This window comes from Coregonus clupeaformis, chromosome 20 (genome assembly GCF_020615455.1).
Source record: "Coregonus clupeaformis isolate EN_2021a chromosome 20, ASM2061545v1, whole genome shotgun sequence".
In the NCBI taxonomy this organism is placed as follows: Eukaryota; Metazoa; Chordata; class Actinopteri; order Salmoniformes; family Salmonidae; genus Coregonus; species Coregonus clupeaformis.
This window is the reverse complement of record NC_059211.1, coordinates 52216459-52233068: the sequence shown is the minus strand read 5'-3', so window position 1 is coordinate 52233068 and position 16610 is coordinate 52216459. Positions and strand designations below refer to the sequence as shown.

Genomic DNA, 16610 nt, shown 5'->3' with positions numbered 1-16610 from the left:
CCGTTATTTATTTTGTAGACTTTTTTTAAACAAGTAATTTTTTTCATTTCACTTCACCAATTTGGAATATTTTGTGTATGTCCATTACATGAAATCCAAATAAAAATCCATTTAAATTACAGGTTGTAATGCAGCAAAATAGGACAAATGCCCAAGGGGGATGAATACTTTTGCAAGGCACTGTATAGACCAGTGATAAGCAAACAGTGGTCTGGGGGGGAAATTCTTATACAAAGTTCTTACTTCAGGCAAATCCACTCCAGAAAGGGCCGATAACATTTCTAGTATCTCAGATTGTTCTGGCAATTCTCACAGGAACTTCATTGGGAGGAATGAAGGAAAAACATGGTTTTTACATTTTAATCACGGTTTTTTATTTGTTTATCATGATTAAATTGGACATTTTATGCCCTTTTTAGACCTATACATGCCTCCTGTAAGACCTTATGATCCATGAACCGTACATGATGCCAACATCTTGATGCAATTATACTCATTATAGTGTGCTCTAAAACATGGAGTATGTCTAGATTCTGAAATACAATTGTTCACATTAATTCTAATTAATACATTGGAGCACAATGACACGAAGATGTTGTCTGTATCATGTACGGTTCACAAATCAAAAAGTTCTACACAAGGCATGTATAGGTCTAAAAAGGGCTTAAAATGGCCACTTTCAATTTGATTTTCAAAACAAAAAATGCGATACAAATGTAAAAAGCATGAGAGAATGCCAAGTGTGTGCAAAGCTGTCATCAAGGCAAAGGTTGGGTATTTGAAGAATCTCAAATATAAAATATATTTTGATTTGTTTAACACTTTCTTGGTTACTACATGATTCCATATGTTATTTCATAGTTTTGATGTCTTCACTATTATTCTACAATGTAGAAAATAGTAAAAATAAAGAAACACTTTTGAATGAGTAGGTGTTGTAAAACATTTGACCGGTAGTGTAAATAGCACGTGATTAATAATATTTGTAGTACACGGTTAATTACATTCCATCAGAGCAACCCCTAACTTTCTTAAAATATAATTTGAATACATCAGTTGTTTACAATGTTTCCTATGACAACAACAACATAAACAATGGCGTAATCAAGCCTGACTTTTGGGGTTATGATAAGGCTGGGGGGTGTGGCCTCTGACCTGAAGGTAAAAGGCAGCTCCCGGTTTAGACAGCTGGCTGAGGAAGTGATTGTGGAAGCCAGTCCGCAGGATGTCTTGAGCATACGTCTCGTAGGGGTCGAAGGCCAGCTCCTGGAAATAAAAAAGAAAGATGTATCAAATGTCATGTTTTATAACAGTCGTGCTGCTGACACTGGCCACAGCCATAGGGTGTAAGTGGGGTCTGTGAATGTCAAGTAACCTAAGCCCAGGACGCTCGGCTGAGCTTTTTCGTGCAGTCGTGCATTTTCAGACACAGGTGTTAGTGTTACAGAAGTGGTTCAGTGAACCACACTTGTGTAATGAGCAACCTTGCCTGGTACCTGAAGACTCATGTTAGCTCCCCTTAGCTCAGTCTTTTGGTGCCCAGGAGCAATTTCTATGCAGAAACAGCACACACACCCACACAATATATATGCACGTAAACACACATATCCCCACAAACACACACTTTTTTGCAGACAAAGCAATTTCTTAACACAGACAGCTTCACACACACATGCATAACAATCCCCCCCAACCACACACCTACTTTAGCCAGGTCTTTGAAGCAGCTGCCCACCACAAACACACACGCACCGACACTCCCACCCCTCCACAAACACACACCCACCTCGGCCAGGTCTTCAAAGCAGCTGCCCACAAGCGGGTGTGGGCTCCCCTCGTCTGTCATCTCCACCGTGTCTTCAATGAGGCCCAGCAGCTTGAGGGTGACCTCGTGGATGTCCACGATGCGGCTGAAGATGTTCTCCACGTCCTGCAAGGGTTGTAGAGAGAGAGAGAGAGAGAGAGAGAGAGAGAGAGAGAGAGAGAGAGAGAGAGAGAGAGAGAGAGAGAGAGAGAGAGAGAGAGAGAGAGAGAGAGAGAGAGAGAGAGAGAGAGAGAGACGGGTGGGAAGAGGGTGATAGAGAGATAGGTGGAAGAGGGAGATGGGGAGCAGTGTAATGCAGGAAGGTGGCAGAAGAGAAGTGAGAGAGTGGTGGTTGAGGGGAGAAAAGGAGTGGAAAAATACCAAAGTAGAGTCAAACAAAGCCATGATGGAAGACCATCGCTGAACACGTGTGTGCAGGTGTGTGTGAGAGTCTACCTCCATCAACCACCATCACTACTCACATGGTGGGAGAAGAGCATGGCGTTGGAGGCGAAGGGCTCGCGGAACACCTTGATGATGAGGTTAAGGTCGCGCAGGTACTGTCGGACCTCGGCCATGAAGGTCTTGACCAGGTCGTAGTAGGTCTGCTCCTCGCTGGTGGATGGCTCCTCGTCCATCAGGGGGAAACCGCTGATGTCCTCCTCGTCCTGGTGGAACATGTCCATCAGAACCTGGAAATGGGGAAAAGAGGCCAGGCATATTCTTACCAATTACAAAAAAAAAAGAGTGTTATAGACCACTTTTAATAGGTTTAATAGTCACACAGAGAGGGACAACAGCATAGAGACCAGGTTGGAGTCAATTCCATTTTAGTTCAGTCAATTCAGGGAGTCAACTGAAATTCCGATTCCAATTTTCTTCAGTCATTTTCTGTAAAGAAAATGTGGAATTGGAATTTCAGTTTACTTCCTGAATTGAGATGGATCCTGAGAGACCCAAGCGTAGAAACACACACACACACAGGCGTACAAAGGCAAGCACACATTCTCGCTCATTCAGCTGGCATTCTTCATCAGCTTATGTTCAGAAATGAGCCTATGGACTCCAGCTTTAGGTATATTGGCCAGTCAGTGTGGTTGCTGGGTCTTCTCACTATCACACACCACCAGCCATAGCATTTACAAGCCAATCTAATTTCATATTCAAAGCAACATAAAAAAGGGGCAATCTGGGATTGGTACAGGCATTGAATCTAGAAGAATAACACTTATATAACTATAAATAGTTTTTTGCTACATATGGCCAGTGATGTCCTGCTGGGAGATCTCATAGTATCGGATGTTGAAGACCCACAATACATTGTGACGCACAACATAGGCGTTACTCTCACCTTATCGGCACACATGGCCACGGTGATGTCCTGCTGGGAGATCTCGTAGTGGCGGATGTTCCTCACGTAGTTCCCTGCCAGCTTCAGGATGTCTGCTGAGATGTACTCCAACACCGCCACGATGTACACCGACACCTGGTGGTCAATCTTGTACCCTAGTACCTCCTGAACAAGGGAGAGGAATTATGGGAAAAGTAGTCCACAATGTACATGTACACCTACTGTACTGGTGGTCGATCTTGTACCCTAGTGCCTCCTAAACAAGGACCCAGGAAGAGAGGAATCATCGGGAAATGAATCATGGGTAAAAGCAGGGTCAGTGTGGTTTGACTACTGTACAGTCTGACCACTGTACTTTCGAACTAATGTAAACGGTGTAGGCCTAAATAGTACACAGTATGCAGAATGTGCAGGGTAAGAATGCCTTTATGCGTTTTAGTTACAGGTACACATCATTGAACAGCAATTGGGCACAATAGGTACTTTAATACGAATTAAGTAATGTGAGATGGTTATGCAAGGTAATTAGCTTTGAATGATGTCAATCAAGTAATTATGTTGTTGCTCCACATCAATGTATATGTGTATTTAAAAAAAAAAGAGCACTTGGAGCTCAGAGCAAAAAAGGTCTAAAGAATATAAGTGGAATATTCTTATCAAGTACCCAAAAAGAGACCAGTTTTTAAAAGGTTGCTTGGTCCCTCATAAAGCATCTATATGGTTAGGTGTTAGTTAGCATTCTAAAATGTAAAGCCTATCATTCCTTATTTAAAGGGACAATAGGTGAAAGAATACAAAAAGGTGTAAAAGTGCAAAAAGTTTAGGTCTTTCAGAACATTAACCTTTTGTATTATTTGAAGCATGATCTAAATTAAGTAAATCTTCGCATCTCGGCCTCCTTGGAATTTTCCTTTCCATGGTTTGAGTGCGAGTACCTTTTGACTCTACAGCCACCATTCATTCTAGCCTGAGCGCAAACCCTCATACTGGCTTTCTACAATTCTCCATAACTTGCTACATTTGCACACACTGTATATATATTTTCTGTTGTATTTTTTGACTTTATGTTTTTTTTTAACCCATATGTAACTCTGTGTTGTTGTTTTTATCGCACTGCTTTGCTTTATCTTGGCCAGGTCGCAGTTGTAAATGAGAACTTGTTCTCAACTGGCTTACCTGGTTAAATAAAGGTGAAATAAAATAAAAATAAATAAAATACCCATCCCACAGCTTTTTACCAAAACGTTGTTATTGTTTGTGACCAATTCCACAAAACAGTTCAACGTCTCCCTCTATTGGTCAGTATAGGTACTGTGAGAAAAGTGGCCAATACCTTTCCTTGGGCTGTGTTCAGTAGGCACTGAAACAGAAACCATTTTTGGACAAAGAAAACACAAAATGTCTATTTTGTTTATTGAATCGCTTTAAATGCAGTTCAATAAATTATTTTGTCTGCTTCATAATATTTTCACTTTCTGAAGTGTAGAGAACAGATCTCAGTAACTGGGCCCTGTTCAGGTAGATGTAACATTACAACACTTTCAGATATACTGTGTAGAACAGCCAGAATGAAGGAATAAATGAATATATGACAGACAGTCCTATTTGCAACATTTAGGACTTTTTACCGTGCCTTCAGAAAGTATTCACACCCTTTGACTTTTTCCACATTTTGTTGAATTTTGATTTTGTGTCACTGATCTATCCACAATACCCCATAATGTCAAAGTGGAATTATGTTTTTAGAAATGTTTACAAATTAATAGAACATTTAAAGCTGAAATGTCTTGAGTCAATAAGTATTTAACCCTTTTGTTATGGCAAGCCTAAATAAGTTCAAGTAAAAATGTGCTTAACAAGTCACATAATAAGTTGCATTGACTCACTGTGTGCAATAATAGTGTTTAACATGATTTTTAAATGAGTACCCCATCTCTGTACCCCACACATACAATTAGTAAGGTACCCCAGTCGAGTACTGAATTTCAAGCAGATTCAACCACAAAGAACAGCGAGGTTTTCCAATGGTTCGCAAAGAAGGGCACCTATTGGCAGATGGGTAAAAAAAAGCAGACATTGAATATCCCTTTGAGCATGGTGGTTATTAATTACACTTTGGATGGTGTATCAATACACACAGTCACTACAAAGATACAGGCGCCCTTCCTAACTCAGTTGCCGGAGAAGAAGGAAATCGCTCAGGGATTTCACCATGAGGCCAACTGTGATTTTAAAACAGTTACAGAGTTTAGGGCTGTGATAGGAGATACTGAGGATGGATCAACATTGTAGTTACTCCACAATGCTAACCTAAATGACAGAGTGAAAAGAAGGAAGCCTGTACAGAATATAAATATTCAAAAACATGCATCCGGTTTGCAGTAAGGCCCTAAAGTAATACTGCACGCAATGTTGCAAAGAAATTAACTTTATGTCCTGAATACAAAGCGTTATGTTTTGGGCAAATCCAAGACATCAGAGTACCACTCTTCATATTTTCAAGCATGGTGGTGGCTGCATCATGTTATGGGTATGCTCATCTCCGGCAAGGGAGATTTTTAAATAAAAAGAATATAGGAATATAGTTAAGCACAGGCAAAATCCTAGAGGAAAACTTGGTTCAGTATGCTTTCCAACAGACACTGGGAGAAACATTTATATTGTACAATCCAGGTGTCCAAAGCTCTTAAGAGACTTACCCAGAAAGATTCACAGCTGTAATGGCTGCAAAAGGTGATTCTAACATGTATTGACTCAGGGGGTTAAATACTTATCTAATCAAGATATTATGTTTTACTTTGACAAGAGTATTTTGTGTAGGTCCTTGACAACAAATGACAAATCCATTTTAATCCCACTTGTAACACAATTTTTTGGGGAAAAAGACAAGGGGTGTGAATACTTTCTGAAGGCACTGTACATCACTGAATACACCCTGCTGTTTCCTCAAAATGGCTCACAGCCTGACTAATTTACTGGGTGCTGAAGACCTAGGCTACATGCTGACCTTACAGGTCGCTTCACTATGATTGGTCTAGCCACCAGGGTCATGTTCAGTAGGCACAAAAGTTTAGAAACAGCAATGTACTACCTGAAAGAAGGGTCCAACGTTAACTTTTTTTTTGCTGAGCACTTCTTTTCACTCTGGACAGCTCATGTGTGCCGTGTGAAGGCATCAACTCAACTCATGTACTGCTCGAGTGCGCAGAAAGTTGTGACTCGCGAGGAGCGTGGTTGAATGAACGGCCAATCATTTTGCTCAAATACAAATATCATGACTTTTCCGTGTGTAGTCTTCAATGGTTTTCAATGGCAGACTGCAACACTGCAGGTAAACTGGAACGACAAAATGCGCTGAGAAGATACTGGCCCATTTGGGCCAGTCACTGGCCCAACATGTTTTTACTGGCCAGCAGGCCATCATTAATGTCGGATCCTGCTGAAAGTGTTCAGTAAGAAACGTTCATTTTCGTTTTCCATTTCAAATCGCTTCGCCCTACTGAACATGACCCAGACGTTTGAGATTGTGGGTTACCTTGAGCAGCGGGTGGATCTTATCCACGGGCAGGGCCAAAGGATTCCTCCTCTTCCTCTTTTCGATGGCCGCCTGGGCGTCGGCGATAGCCCATTTATCGATAGGATGAGGGAAACTCTTCTGCACTCGCTCCTGAGGGGAGGAAAGGAGGGAAGGATTGAGGGAGATCGAAAGTCCTTTAATAGTGCACTACTTTTAACCAGAGCTCTATGGGCCCTTGTCAAAAGTAGTGGACTAAATAGGGAATAGGGTGCCATTTGGGATGCAGCCTTACTTATCTCTTATTTACTTAAATTACATATTTCCTGGTACTCTATTGATGCTGCATCCATAGGCAAAACAAACATGCCTCCTCCTCCTTCAAACTGTCCTATGACACTTCACAACACTTGACATAAGCATTTCCATGCATTCACCATTGTTTTATTGTCGCAGACGTTTCACATGGGACTTTTCCCTTAAAAGGGACATCTAACAGGTTATGTCAATGGGAGGGCGGGTGTACGAATGCTTTCGACTGTACATGTCAAGTGTCATGTCACACTTCCGCTGCAGGCACTACCAAGATGTCCCTTGACGTATGAGTTAGGCTAAGAGTTACTGTAGCCCTTCAAAAATGGTGAGAACTACAAAATACATCCACAGTTAACGCATGACACCTTCATAAGCACTACATAAACATTCAGGTTGACATAGGCTTTCTGAGGCCTAGGCATTTACAAATGTTTGTGTTGTATATTAGAGGGTATCAAACATTACAATATACACAAGCACAAATTAGTGTGGTCAGTTACCAACCCAGGCAGGTCAAGGGTTAAAAAGGATGCGCAGGTCAAGGGTTAAAGTTCATACAGACAGGGTCACAGGGAGAGGTCAGAGAGCACAGAACTAAGGGAGGAGTAAACATGGTAAAAAGAGACCACATATCCGTGGTTCGACTTTACCATGCCCCATGACTAGGGCCATGGGCCCTAAAAAGCACCTGCGGATTTCATGTGATCCGTCTGCTCGCAAAAATGAGTCAAGGTGGACAAAACAAAAACAAAAGCAAGAGGTGAAAACAGGTTGGCCATCTAAAACATGGACTGAACAAAGCAAGATTTCAGATGTTTTCTGCATTAGCTCATGTCAGTTATTACAGAAAAGCAAAAAGCAACACAGTAGTAGTAGCCATTAGTGTGATGATGTGCAAGAAAACATTATCCTGTTCAATGACATAAAACCAAACAAGAACTAAAAAGGTAATCATATTCTAAATATATATGAGACTGTTGGGAGTTCTGTTGAAATTATTGTCAAAGCAATGAGTCAAAATACATGTCTGCAAATAGCTTAACTTTTCTACCGGTCACTATATCTCAGTGCAAAACAAACCGTCTAAAGAACATCACGATCTGAGCTTAAAAGATCTGATCATAAAACACTGATCATTTCCCCTTTTTGGGAGGGCACCTAAATCAACAACCTCTTTTACTGCAACCCTGACGTCACCAGCTGTCATTAAAAAAATGTGTCTGCTACAGAATAAAATGTAGCTGAATGCTATGATATGCTGTGACTGTGAGGGAAATTAAAAGAGGCAATCCGCAGTAGAAACAATGACAAAGCGGACTCCCCGCCCCTGGTTTGGGATGGGGCTGGAGAAATGTAACCACTCTCAAATTCATAGACAGAGCTATGGATGCAAGGACTGGCCATCAATGATACCAAAATTATAGTTTGTTTACAAACGTTGGAGTAAAACAAGCTTATATTTTGGGTTCTGATAGGGTATGACAGTTGAACTAAGGTCATGAGGCATTTATAAGTTATATTCTTCAAGAATGAATGGGTACAAATCATTCATTTATAAGTCCATAAATGGATACACACTGAACAAAAATATAAAACGCAACATGCAACAATTTCAAAGATTCTACCGAGTTACAGTTCATATAAGGAAATCAGCTAATTTAAATAAATTAGGCCCTAATCTATAGATTTCACATGACTGAGAATACAGATGTGCATCTGTTGGTCAAAGATGCCTTAAACAAAATGTTGGGGTGTAGATCAGAAAACCAATCAGTATCTGGTGTGACCACCATTTGCCTCATGCAGCGCGACATCTCCTTCGCATAGAGTTTATCAGGCTGTTGATTGTGGCCTGTGGAATGTTGTCCCACTCCTCTTCAATGGCTGTGCAAAGTTGCTGGATATTGGCGAGAACTGGAACACACTGTCGTACACGTTGATCCAGAGCATCCCAAACATGCTCAATGGGTGACATGTCTTGTATTCAGGCCATGGAAGAACTGGGACATGTTCAGCTTCCAGGAATTGTATACAGATCCTTACGACATTGGGGCCGTGCATTATCATGCTGAAACATGAGGTGATGATGAATATCACGACAATGGGCCTCAGGATCTCGTTATGGTATCTCTATGCATTCAACTTGCCATCGACAAAATGTAATTGTGTTCGTTGTCCGTAGCTTATGCCTGCCCATACCATAACCCCACCATGAGGCACTCTGTTCACAACGTTGACATTAGTAAACAGCTCGCCAAACATGACGCCATCTGCCGGGTACAGTTGAAACCGGGATTCATCCGTGAAGAGCCAGTGGCCATCGAAGGTGAGCATTTGTCCATTGAAGTTGGTTACGACGCCAAACTGCAGTCAGGTCAAGACCCTGGTGAAGACGGTGACCATGCAGATGAGCTTCCCTGAGACAGTTTCTGACAGTTTGTGCAGAAATCCTTCGGTTGTGTAAACCCACAGTTTCATCAGCTGTCTGGGTGGCTGGTCTCAGACGATCCTGCAGGATGTGGAGGTCCTGGGCTGGCGTGTTTACACGTGGTCTGCGTTTTAGAGTGGCTTTTTATTGTCCCCAGCACAAGGTGCACTTGTGTAATGATCATGTTGTTTAATCAGCTTCTTGATATGCCTCACCTGTCAGGTGGATGGATTATCTTGACAATGGAGAAACGCTCACTAACAGGGATGTAAACAAATTTGAAGAGAAATACGCTTCTTGCGCGTATGGAAAATGTCTGGGATCTTTTATTTCAGCTCATGAAACATGGGACCAACATTTGACATGTTGCGTTTATATATTTTTGTTCAGTGTAGCAACTGCTGATCGCCCCTTTACGTAGAAGTAGCCCCTAACCACTGGTCCAGGGTCAGTCTATTTCCCAGACGATAGGTTAAAGTGACGATCAGGGGAACAGTAGTCTGATCCTAGACCGGTGGTTTAGAAGCAACTTCTACCTCGCCATAGTTAATTGATGTGTTTGTTGTTGATGCCCTGAGGGACTCTGAAAGGTAAAGTCTGCTCACTGTTTTGCTGCTCCCAAACGGGATCCTTTAATACAACTTCGACAACACAATCACAACGATTCAACTTAATTGTGATTGAAATGTTGTGATTTTATCACCTGGGCCTAAGCTTTAGTAAAATATCACATGTGAGGGCAAAACAACACTGAGCACACATTCCCTTTTACTCTATGTATTGGACCTTTTTGTCCAAAGCTCCTGTTATTGTTTTGGAAGTGTGTAAAATCCCCTCTGTTTATACTCTGTCAACAAAGTTTTAGGTCCAGACACTGTTGCGTTATTGATGGCGATCCTCACCTCCACGTCCTGCACGCTGCGTGGCTGTGCCTGGCAGAGCATGCTGAGCAGCAGTAGGATCAGCTCCTCGATGTACTGCAGCGCCTCCTCCTGGGACGACAGCTTGGGATGCACCTGGCTCAGCACCTTCACAGAGACAGAGATGTGTATTAGTTTAGTATGAGTTGATTAAAAAAATTTATCAACTCATACTGAATGTGGTAAACATGTATTAGTTCAGTATAGGTTGTGTTGATTATCTTTCTTTTCTTTTTTAATCAACTGTTAAAAAGCTTGGGGTGCATCTGGCTCAGCACCTTTACACAGAAACTAAGAGAGATGTGGCTAGGCTACTAGTTCAGTATAGGTTCCTGCTGGGCCCAACCTGGTTGAATCAATGTTGTTTCCATGTAATGGAATCAACGTGGAAAACTGATTGGATTTGCAAAAAGTCATCAACGTAAAGGAATTTAGAGACGTTTTGTATTTTTTTCACCCAACTTTGAACCTAAATCCAATGACACAGTTAAAATGTTTGTTGATTTCACATTAGTTAACAACTCAAATGTAAATCAAAACTAGACGTTGAACTGACGTCTATGTTAAAAAATATATACAACTGCTCAAAACCTTGGGGTGCAACTGGAGAGACATGTTCTGGTTTAGTATAGTTTGGGTGTTTTCACACTTGGTCCCATTCAGACAATTTTTGTGAACTCAGTGCGGTTCGCAAAAATTTTTGTGCAGTGTGAACGGACAATCTGACAATGCACTGAATTTACGAACACCAAGTACTAAGTCATGTTTTGCAGAGGGGTCAAATACTTATTTCCCTCATTAAAATGCAAAATCAATTTATAACATTTTTGACATGTGTTTTTCTGGATTTTCTTTTGTTATTCTGTCTCTCACTGTTCAAATAAACCTACCATTAAAATTATAAACTGATCATGTCTTTGTCAGTGGGCAAACGTACAAAATCAGCAGGGGATCAAATACTTTTCCCCTCACTGTTGAAGAGCTCAGTGAGCAAAGTGAAACTATCATTTGTAGTATATCCAAAACAGGTGTGGAGGGTCACCTGCTTGTGAGAATCACCAAAGTGAACTGCCTGAATTTCACTGGTATATTTACACAGGTAGTTCTCTGCAAAGTCAATATGCACGATGATATCCTCTTTCTGCAGATTCTCTTTTAATTCTCTCAGTTTGGAGTATTGGTGTTGAATGTTGTGTAAGTGTTTCCCCAACTTCTCTTTCAATCCTTTGGAGAGGTCCTCCAGTAGAACCTGCAGTGTGCCACATACCTTTTCTTTTACCGTCAAATGTACAGTGAACGTCTCCATGTTTACCGCTTTGTTTTTCTTCTCTCTCTTCAGCTTTGTTTTCCCACTCAAACCACCATGTCTGCTCACCAGCATCAAAGTCAGATGTTTAAGCTCTTTTGCTTGGCAAAGGGAGCACTGTGTACATGGACTCTTTCTTCAGGTTCTCACAGCACAAAGACTCAATAAGGTTCTCAATGTTGTTGCAGCTGATCACTTTGCGATACTGTAGTTTGTGCGCCATGAACTGGAGGTTGGCGTGGGTTTTGCAGTGGCATGTGTCACTATCCAAGACAGTTGCTTGACAACCAAAAAGGACATATTTTACAGAATTCATAGTAGGACATTTGAATCTCAGAATATTCCCTCTTAAACTTCTGATAAAAGTTCTGAATTGCCCAATTCAAGAAGCACTTCAGCTTTTTTTTTCTTGTTCCTTGTTAGTGTGTCCTTTTCCCCTGTTGTTGCTCTACTGTTGTCATCACGTTCATAGATTTTCTCTTCTGTGGCTGTGCTAATTCTGTTACACTGCTTTTTCCTGGAGTAATGAAGACTTGTTGGCCTGTTTTCTTTTGCCCTCATTACTTTTGTTGAAAATTCTCTTTGACCAGGCAATACTTTCTCAGGATGTTGCCTCTGAGCATTTTTGAAGCCACTTTTTTTGTCCTTGGCGCTGCGCATGTTTTGATACTTTCGCTTTAACTTTGAAATGATGGCATTTTGAAACAATAAAATCCTTCAAGTTCTTCGGAGTTCCCTTCACTTGCTGTTTTGTCTTTGTCTTTGGGGAATCTTGTCTCTCCATTTTCTTCATCAGTCGATCAAACCTTTTTGTGTTTCTCAGCTTTGCGGAAAGCATGATCAAGTTTGACATTTGTCATGCAAAGATCTCTGTATGTTTTTGAGCGACCTCTTCCAACATTTTTCCTTCCATTAGGTGTTCGACTTCTCATTCCTCTTGCAGACGATGGGGAAGGGGTATCAGGGTGTGCATCAGCGGCAGGTAAGTTAGGGGCAGGTATGTTGCCCTCTGGCTGCAAGTCATCTGGTGACTGAGGTGGTGTGTTGCCTGATACAGTGGGGAAAAAAAGTATTTAGTCAGCCACCAATTGTGCAAGTTCTCCCACTTAAAAAGATGAGAGAGGCCTGTAATTTTCATCATAGGTACACGTCAACTATGACAGACAAAATGAGGGAAAAAAATCCAGAAAATCACATTGTAGGATTTTTAATGAATTTATTTGCAAATTATGGTGGAAAATAAGTATTTGGTCAATAACAAAAGTTTCTCAATACTTTGTTATATACCCTTTGTTGGCAATGACACAGGTCAAACGTTTTCTGTAAGTCTTCACAAGGTTTTCACACACTGTTGCTGGTATTTTGGCCCATTCCTCCATGCAGATCTCCTCTAGAGCAGTGATGTTTTGGGGCTGTCGCTGGGCAACACGGACTTTCAACTCCTCCAAAGATTTTCTATGGGGTTGAGATCTGGAGACTGGCTAGGCCACTCCAGGACCATGAAATGCTTCTTACGAAGCCACTCCTTCGTTGCCCGGACGGTGTGTTTGGGATCATTGTCATGCTGAAAGACCCAGCCACGTTTCATCTTCAATGCCCTTGCTGATGGAAGGAGGTTTTCACTCAAAATCTCACGATACATGGCCCCATTCATTCTTTCCTTTACATGGATCAGTCGTCCTGGTCCCTTTGCAGAAAAACAGCCCCAAAGCATGATGTTTCCACCCCCATGCTTCACAGTAGGTATGGTGTTCATTGGATGCAACTAAGCATTCTTTGTCCTCCAAACACGACGAGTTGAGTTTTGACCAAAAAGTTCTATTTTGGTTTCATCTGACCATATGACATTCTCCCAATCCTCTTCTGGATCATCCAAATGCACTCTAGCAAACTTCAGACGGTCCTGGACATGTACTGGCTTAAGCAGGGGGACACTTCTGGCACTGCAGGATTTGAGTCCCTGGCAGCGTAGTGTGTTACTGATGGTAGGCTTTGTTACTTTGGTCCCAGCTCTCTGCAGGTCATTCACTAGGTCCCCCCGTGTGGTTCTGGGATTTTTGCTCACCGTTCTTGTGATCATTTTGACCCCACGGGGTGAGATCTTTGCGTGGAGCCCCAGATCGAGGGAGATTATCAGTGGTCTTGTATGTCTTCCATTTACTAATAATTGCTCCCACAGTTGATTTCTTCAAACCAAGCTGCTTACCTATTGCAGATTCAGTCTTCCCAGCCTGGTGCAGGTCTACAATTTTGTTTCTGGTGTCCTTTGACAGCTCTTTGGTCTTGGCCATAGTGGAGTTTGGAGTGTGACTGTTTGAGGTTGTGGACAGGTGTCTTTTATACTGATAACAAGTTCAAACAGGTGCCATTAATACAGGTAACGAGTGGAGGACAGAGGAGCCTCTTAAAGAAGAAGTTACAGGTCTGTGAGAGCCAGAAATCTTGCTTGTTTGTAGGTGACCAAATACTTATTTTCCACCATAATTTGCAAATAAATTCATTAAAAATCCTACAATGTGATTTTCTGGATTTTTTTTTCTCAATTTGTCTGTCATAGATGACGTGTACCTATGATGAACATTACAGGCCTCTCATCTTTTTAAGTGGGAGAACTTGCACAATTGGTGGCTGACTAAATACTTTTTTTCCCACTGTACATTTGTATTTTCTACAAGTTATTTAAAATATGATAAAAAAAACATGACTAAAGAATTCATTACAACAAAGGATTTAAGAAACAAACTTCCAAAACGAAAGGAAACTTCTTGGCAGGGAAAAAACTAATTTTAATAAATGTAGGTTTTGACATTCTTATGTAGGTGTCATAATCAGCCAAAAAATTACGCAATGAACGTCGCAACAGGTGTAAATTTGGGTCATGACAGTGTTATGACCATATGACAGGTTATGACAAGTTATGTCAGCTGTTATGACATATTATTACATGATTATGACCACGTCATAATGCGTTACAACACTGGGTGTCAAGTAAAGTGTTACCGAAGATGATGTGCAGGTTGGCAGAAAAAATAAGTGCTGTTTTTGGATACCGATTGTCAAGGATGCACAGAAATTACAAAATATGTGTGGAGTATTTAGTTCAGATTATTTGTTTGCAATATGTGATCTATAGACTAAGATAGCTGTTTATACGATTGTGGGGTTTGAATAGTGTGAGAAGACAACATATTTGGTGAGAATCACAACATGGGGTGCAAAAAAACATCTACCTACTGCCTCTGATCTGGCGGACTCACTAAACACACAAGCTTTGTTTGTAAATTATGACTGTAGGAGTGTGCTCCTGGCTATCTGTAAATGGTGCCGTCTGGTTTGCTTAATAAGGAATTTGAAATTATTTATACTTTTACTTTTAATACTTAAGTATATTTTAGCAATAACATTTCCTTTTGATGCTTAAGTATATTTAAAACCAAATACTTTTAGACTTTTACTCAAGTAGTATTTTACTGGGTGACTTTCACATTTTCTATTAAGGTATCTTTACTTTTACTCAAGTATGACAATTGGGTACTTTTTCCACCAAGTAGGTATACCTAGCTGTCCGATAATACATTCTGATGGAATGGCTTGTCCTGCACTTTGTAAAAACCCAGAGTGCATTGAGGGAATGTCGGAAAAAGCTCTTGGATCCTTTCTAAACATAGCACATGTGAATGCAAAGAGGACTCAGACCACAAAATAGGTGAAGTGAACTGGCAAAAGAGTTGAGTCCTCATTCAAAGGCAAGGGCAGTGTGAACTGAATACAAAGAGAACAGAGTTATTTATTTGAGTTATTTATATATATTTTTTTACCCCAGAGTTCACTTTAAAGAGGACTGAGATAGGTTATTTTAAAAAGAGGACTATGTAAAAAAAAATTACTGTTGAAAAAAGGTTGGATTTCTCATGTGGACCACTCAAACACAGACAGAATACAATAGTCTACTTTTTACTGAAAGTAGGCTAGACTTCACACTTTCAGAGATACTATTGGTTGGATAGGATGCGGTGGAATATAATGGAAAGAACAAAAAAGACAAATAGGCTTGTAGTGTGGCTCCCCTTTAGAGACGCACTCTAGATGTGCATTTGCAAATTGCAATACAGCCGACAAGTAAATTATTAGGCCTACCTGATTAAATGCAAATTCAGAGTGCTGTGTTCACCAGTACCTAGCCTACTCAAATACATTCTTAATCTGGATAGACCTATCTGCATTACAGTCAAGTGCACTCAATCATGACAGTCACAAGTCACTGTATAGAAACACCTGTTCTTGCAGAACATGCCCATGATAACGTAGACCTAAACTCCTTCAACACAGCCCATGGTTGGCTTTTAATCAAACACCAGACATAGGCTACATGATTACTGATGAAAGCCATTTTCCAAGTCAATTAATATATTTCAAGCAGGAAATTGCTATTTAAGTACTCATTATCCAAAACGAATTTTGTGTTACTCGAGGCCTACCTTTTGGTGCTGCATCTCCTAACCATCATCCATCGTGTTGGTAAAGACAATACATCAATCTTAACTTTATGGTTGGTAATGTGTCAAATACATTAGGGAAAAGGTACACAATTATAGACTACACTAGTTTAGGTTGGAATAAGCATACGTTTGCGGTTGTAGCTCGTGGAATGGGACTACTGCCTCTAAAGCTGTGTCACTGGCAACTGACCGAGCCCAGTGACGAAAGCATGAAGAGAGCACAGCATAGTCACTTCGCCTCACCAGCCGAGGCATCCCATCAGAGCATGACTAAGCAAGCTCTGAGCGTCTCTACTCCCCTCCTCCTCTTAGAGAGGACATGGTCTCTACGCAACTTGGCAGCACTTCAGAGGCAGAGAGAGTAGGTCCCCACGTGTCGGACATACGCACCACCAACAAAAGGCTCTCCACAGGGAGTGGTGTGACGAATCACACTTGGTCCTCAATACCAACAAGACCAAAGAGATGTGCAT

General features: G+C 41.1%; 1 protein-coding gene across 4 annotated transcripts in view; it reads right to left on the bottom strand.

The window, feature by feature from the left end:
• Positions 1 to 16610, bottom strand: part of LOC123481437 (son of sevenless homolog 1-like) — a 75879-nt gene that overhangs the window by 39280 nt on the left and 19989 nt on the right. For all 4 annotated transcript variants that reach the window (XM_045205570.1, XM_045205571.1, XM_045205572.1 and 1 more), the window contains exons 2-7: positions 10315 to 10440; positions 6691 to 6822; positions 3156 to 3320; positions 2287 to 2496; positions 1787 to 1930; positions 1156 to 1266 (exon numbers count right to left, since the gene is read on the bottom strand). In XM_045205570.1, the coding sequence (XP_045061505.1) occupies positions 1156 to 1266; positions 1787 to 1930; positions 2287 to 2496; positions 3156 to 3320; positions 6691 to 6822; positions 10315 to 10440 (888 nt within the window). The remainder of the gene's footprint in view (positions 1 to 1155; positions 1267 to 1786; positions 1931 to 2286; positions 2497 to 3155; positions 3321 to 6690; positions 6823 to 10314; positions 10441 to 16610) is intronic.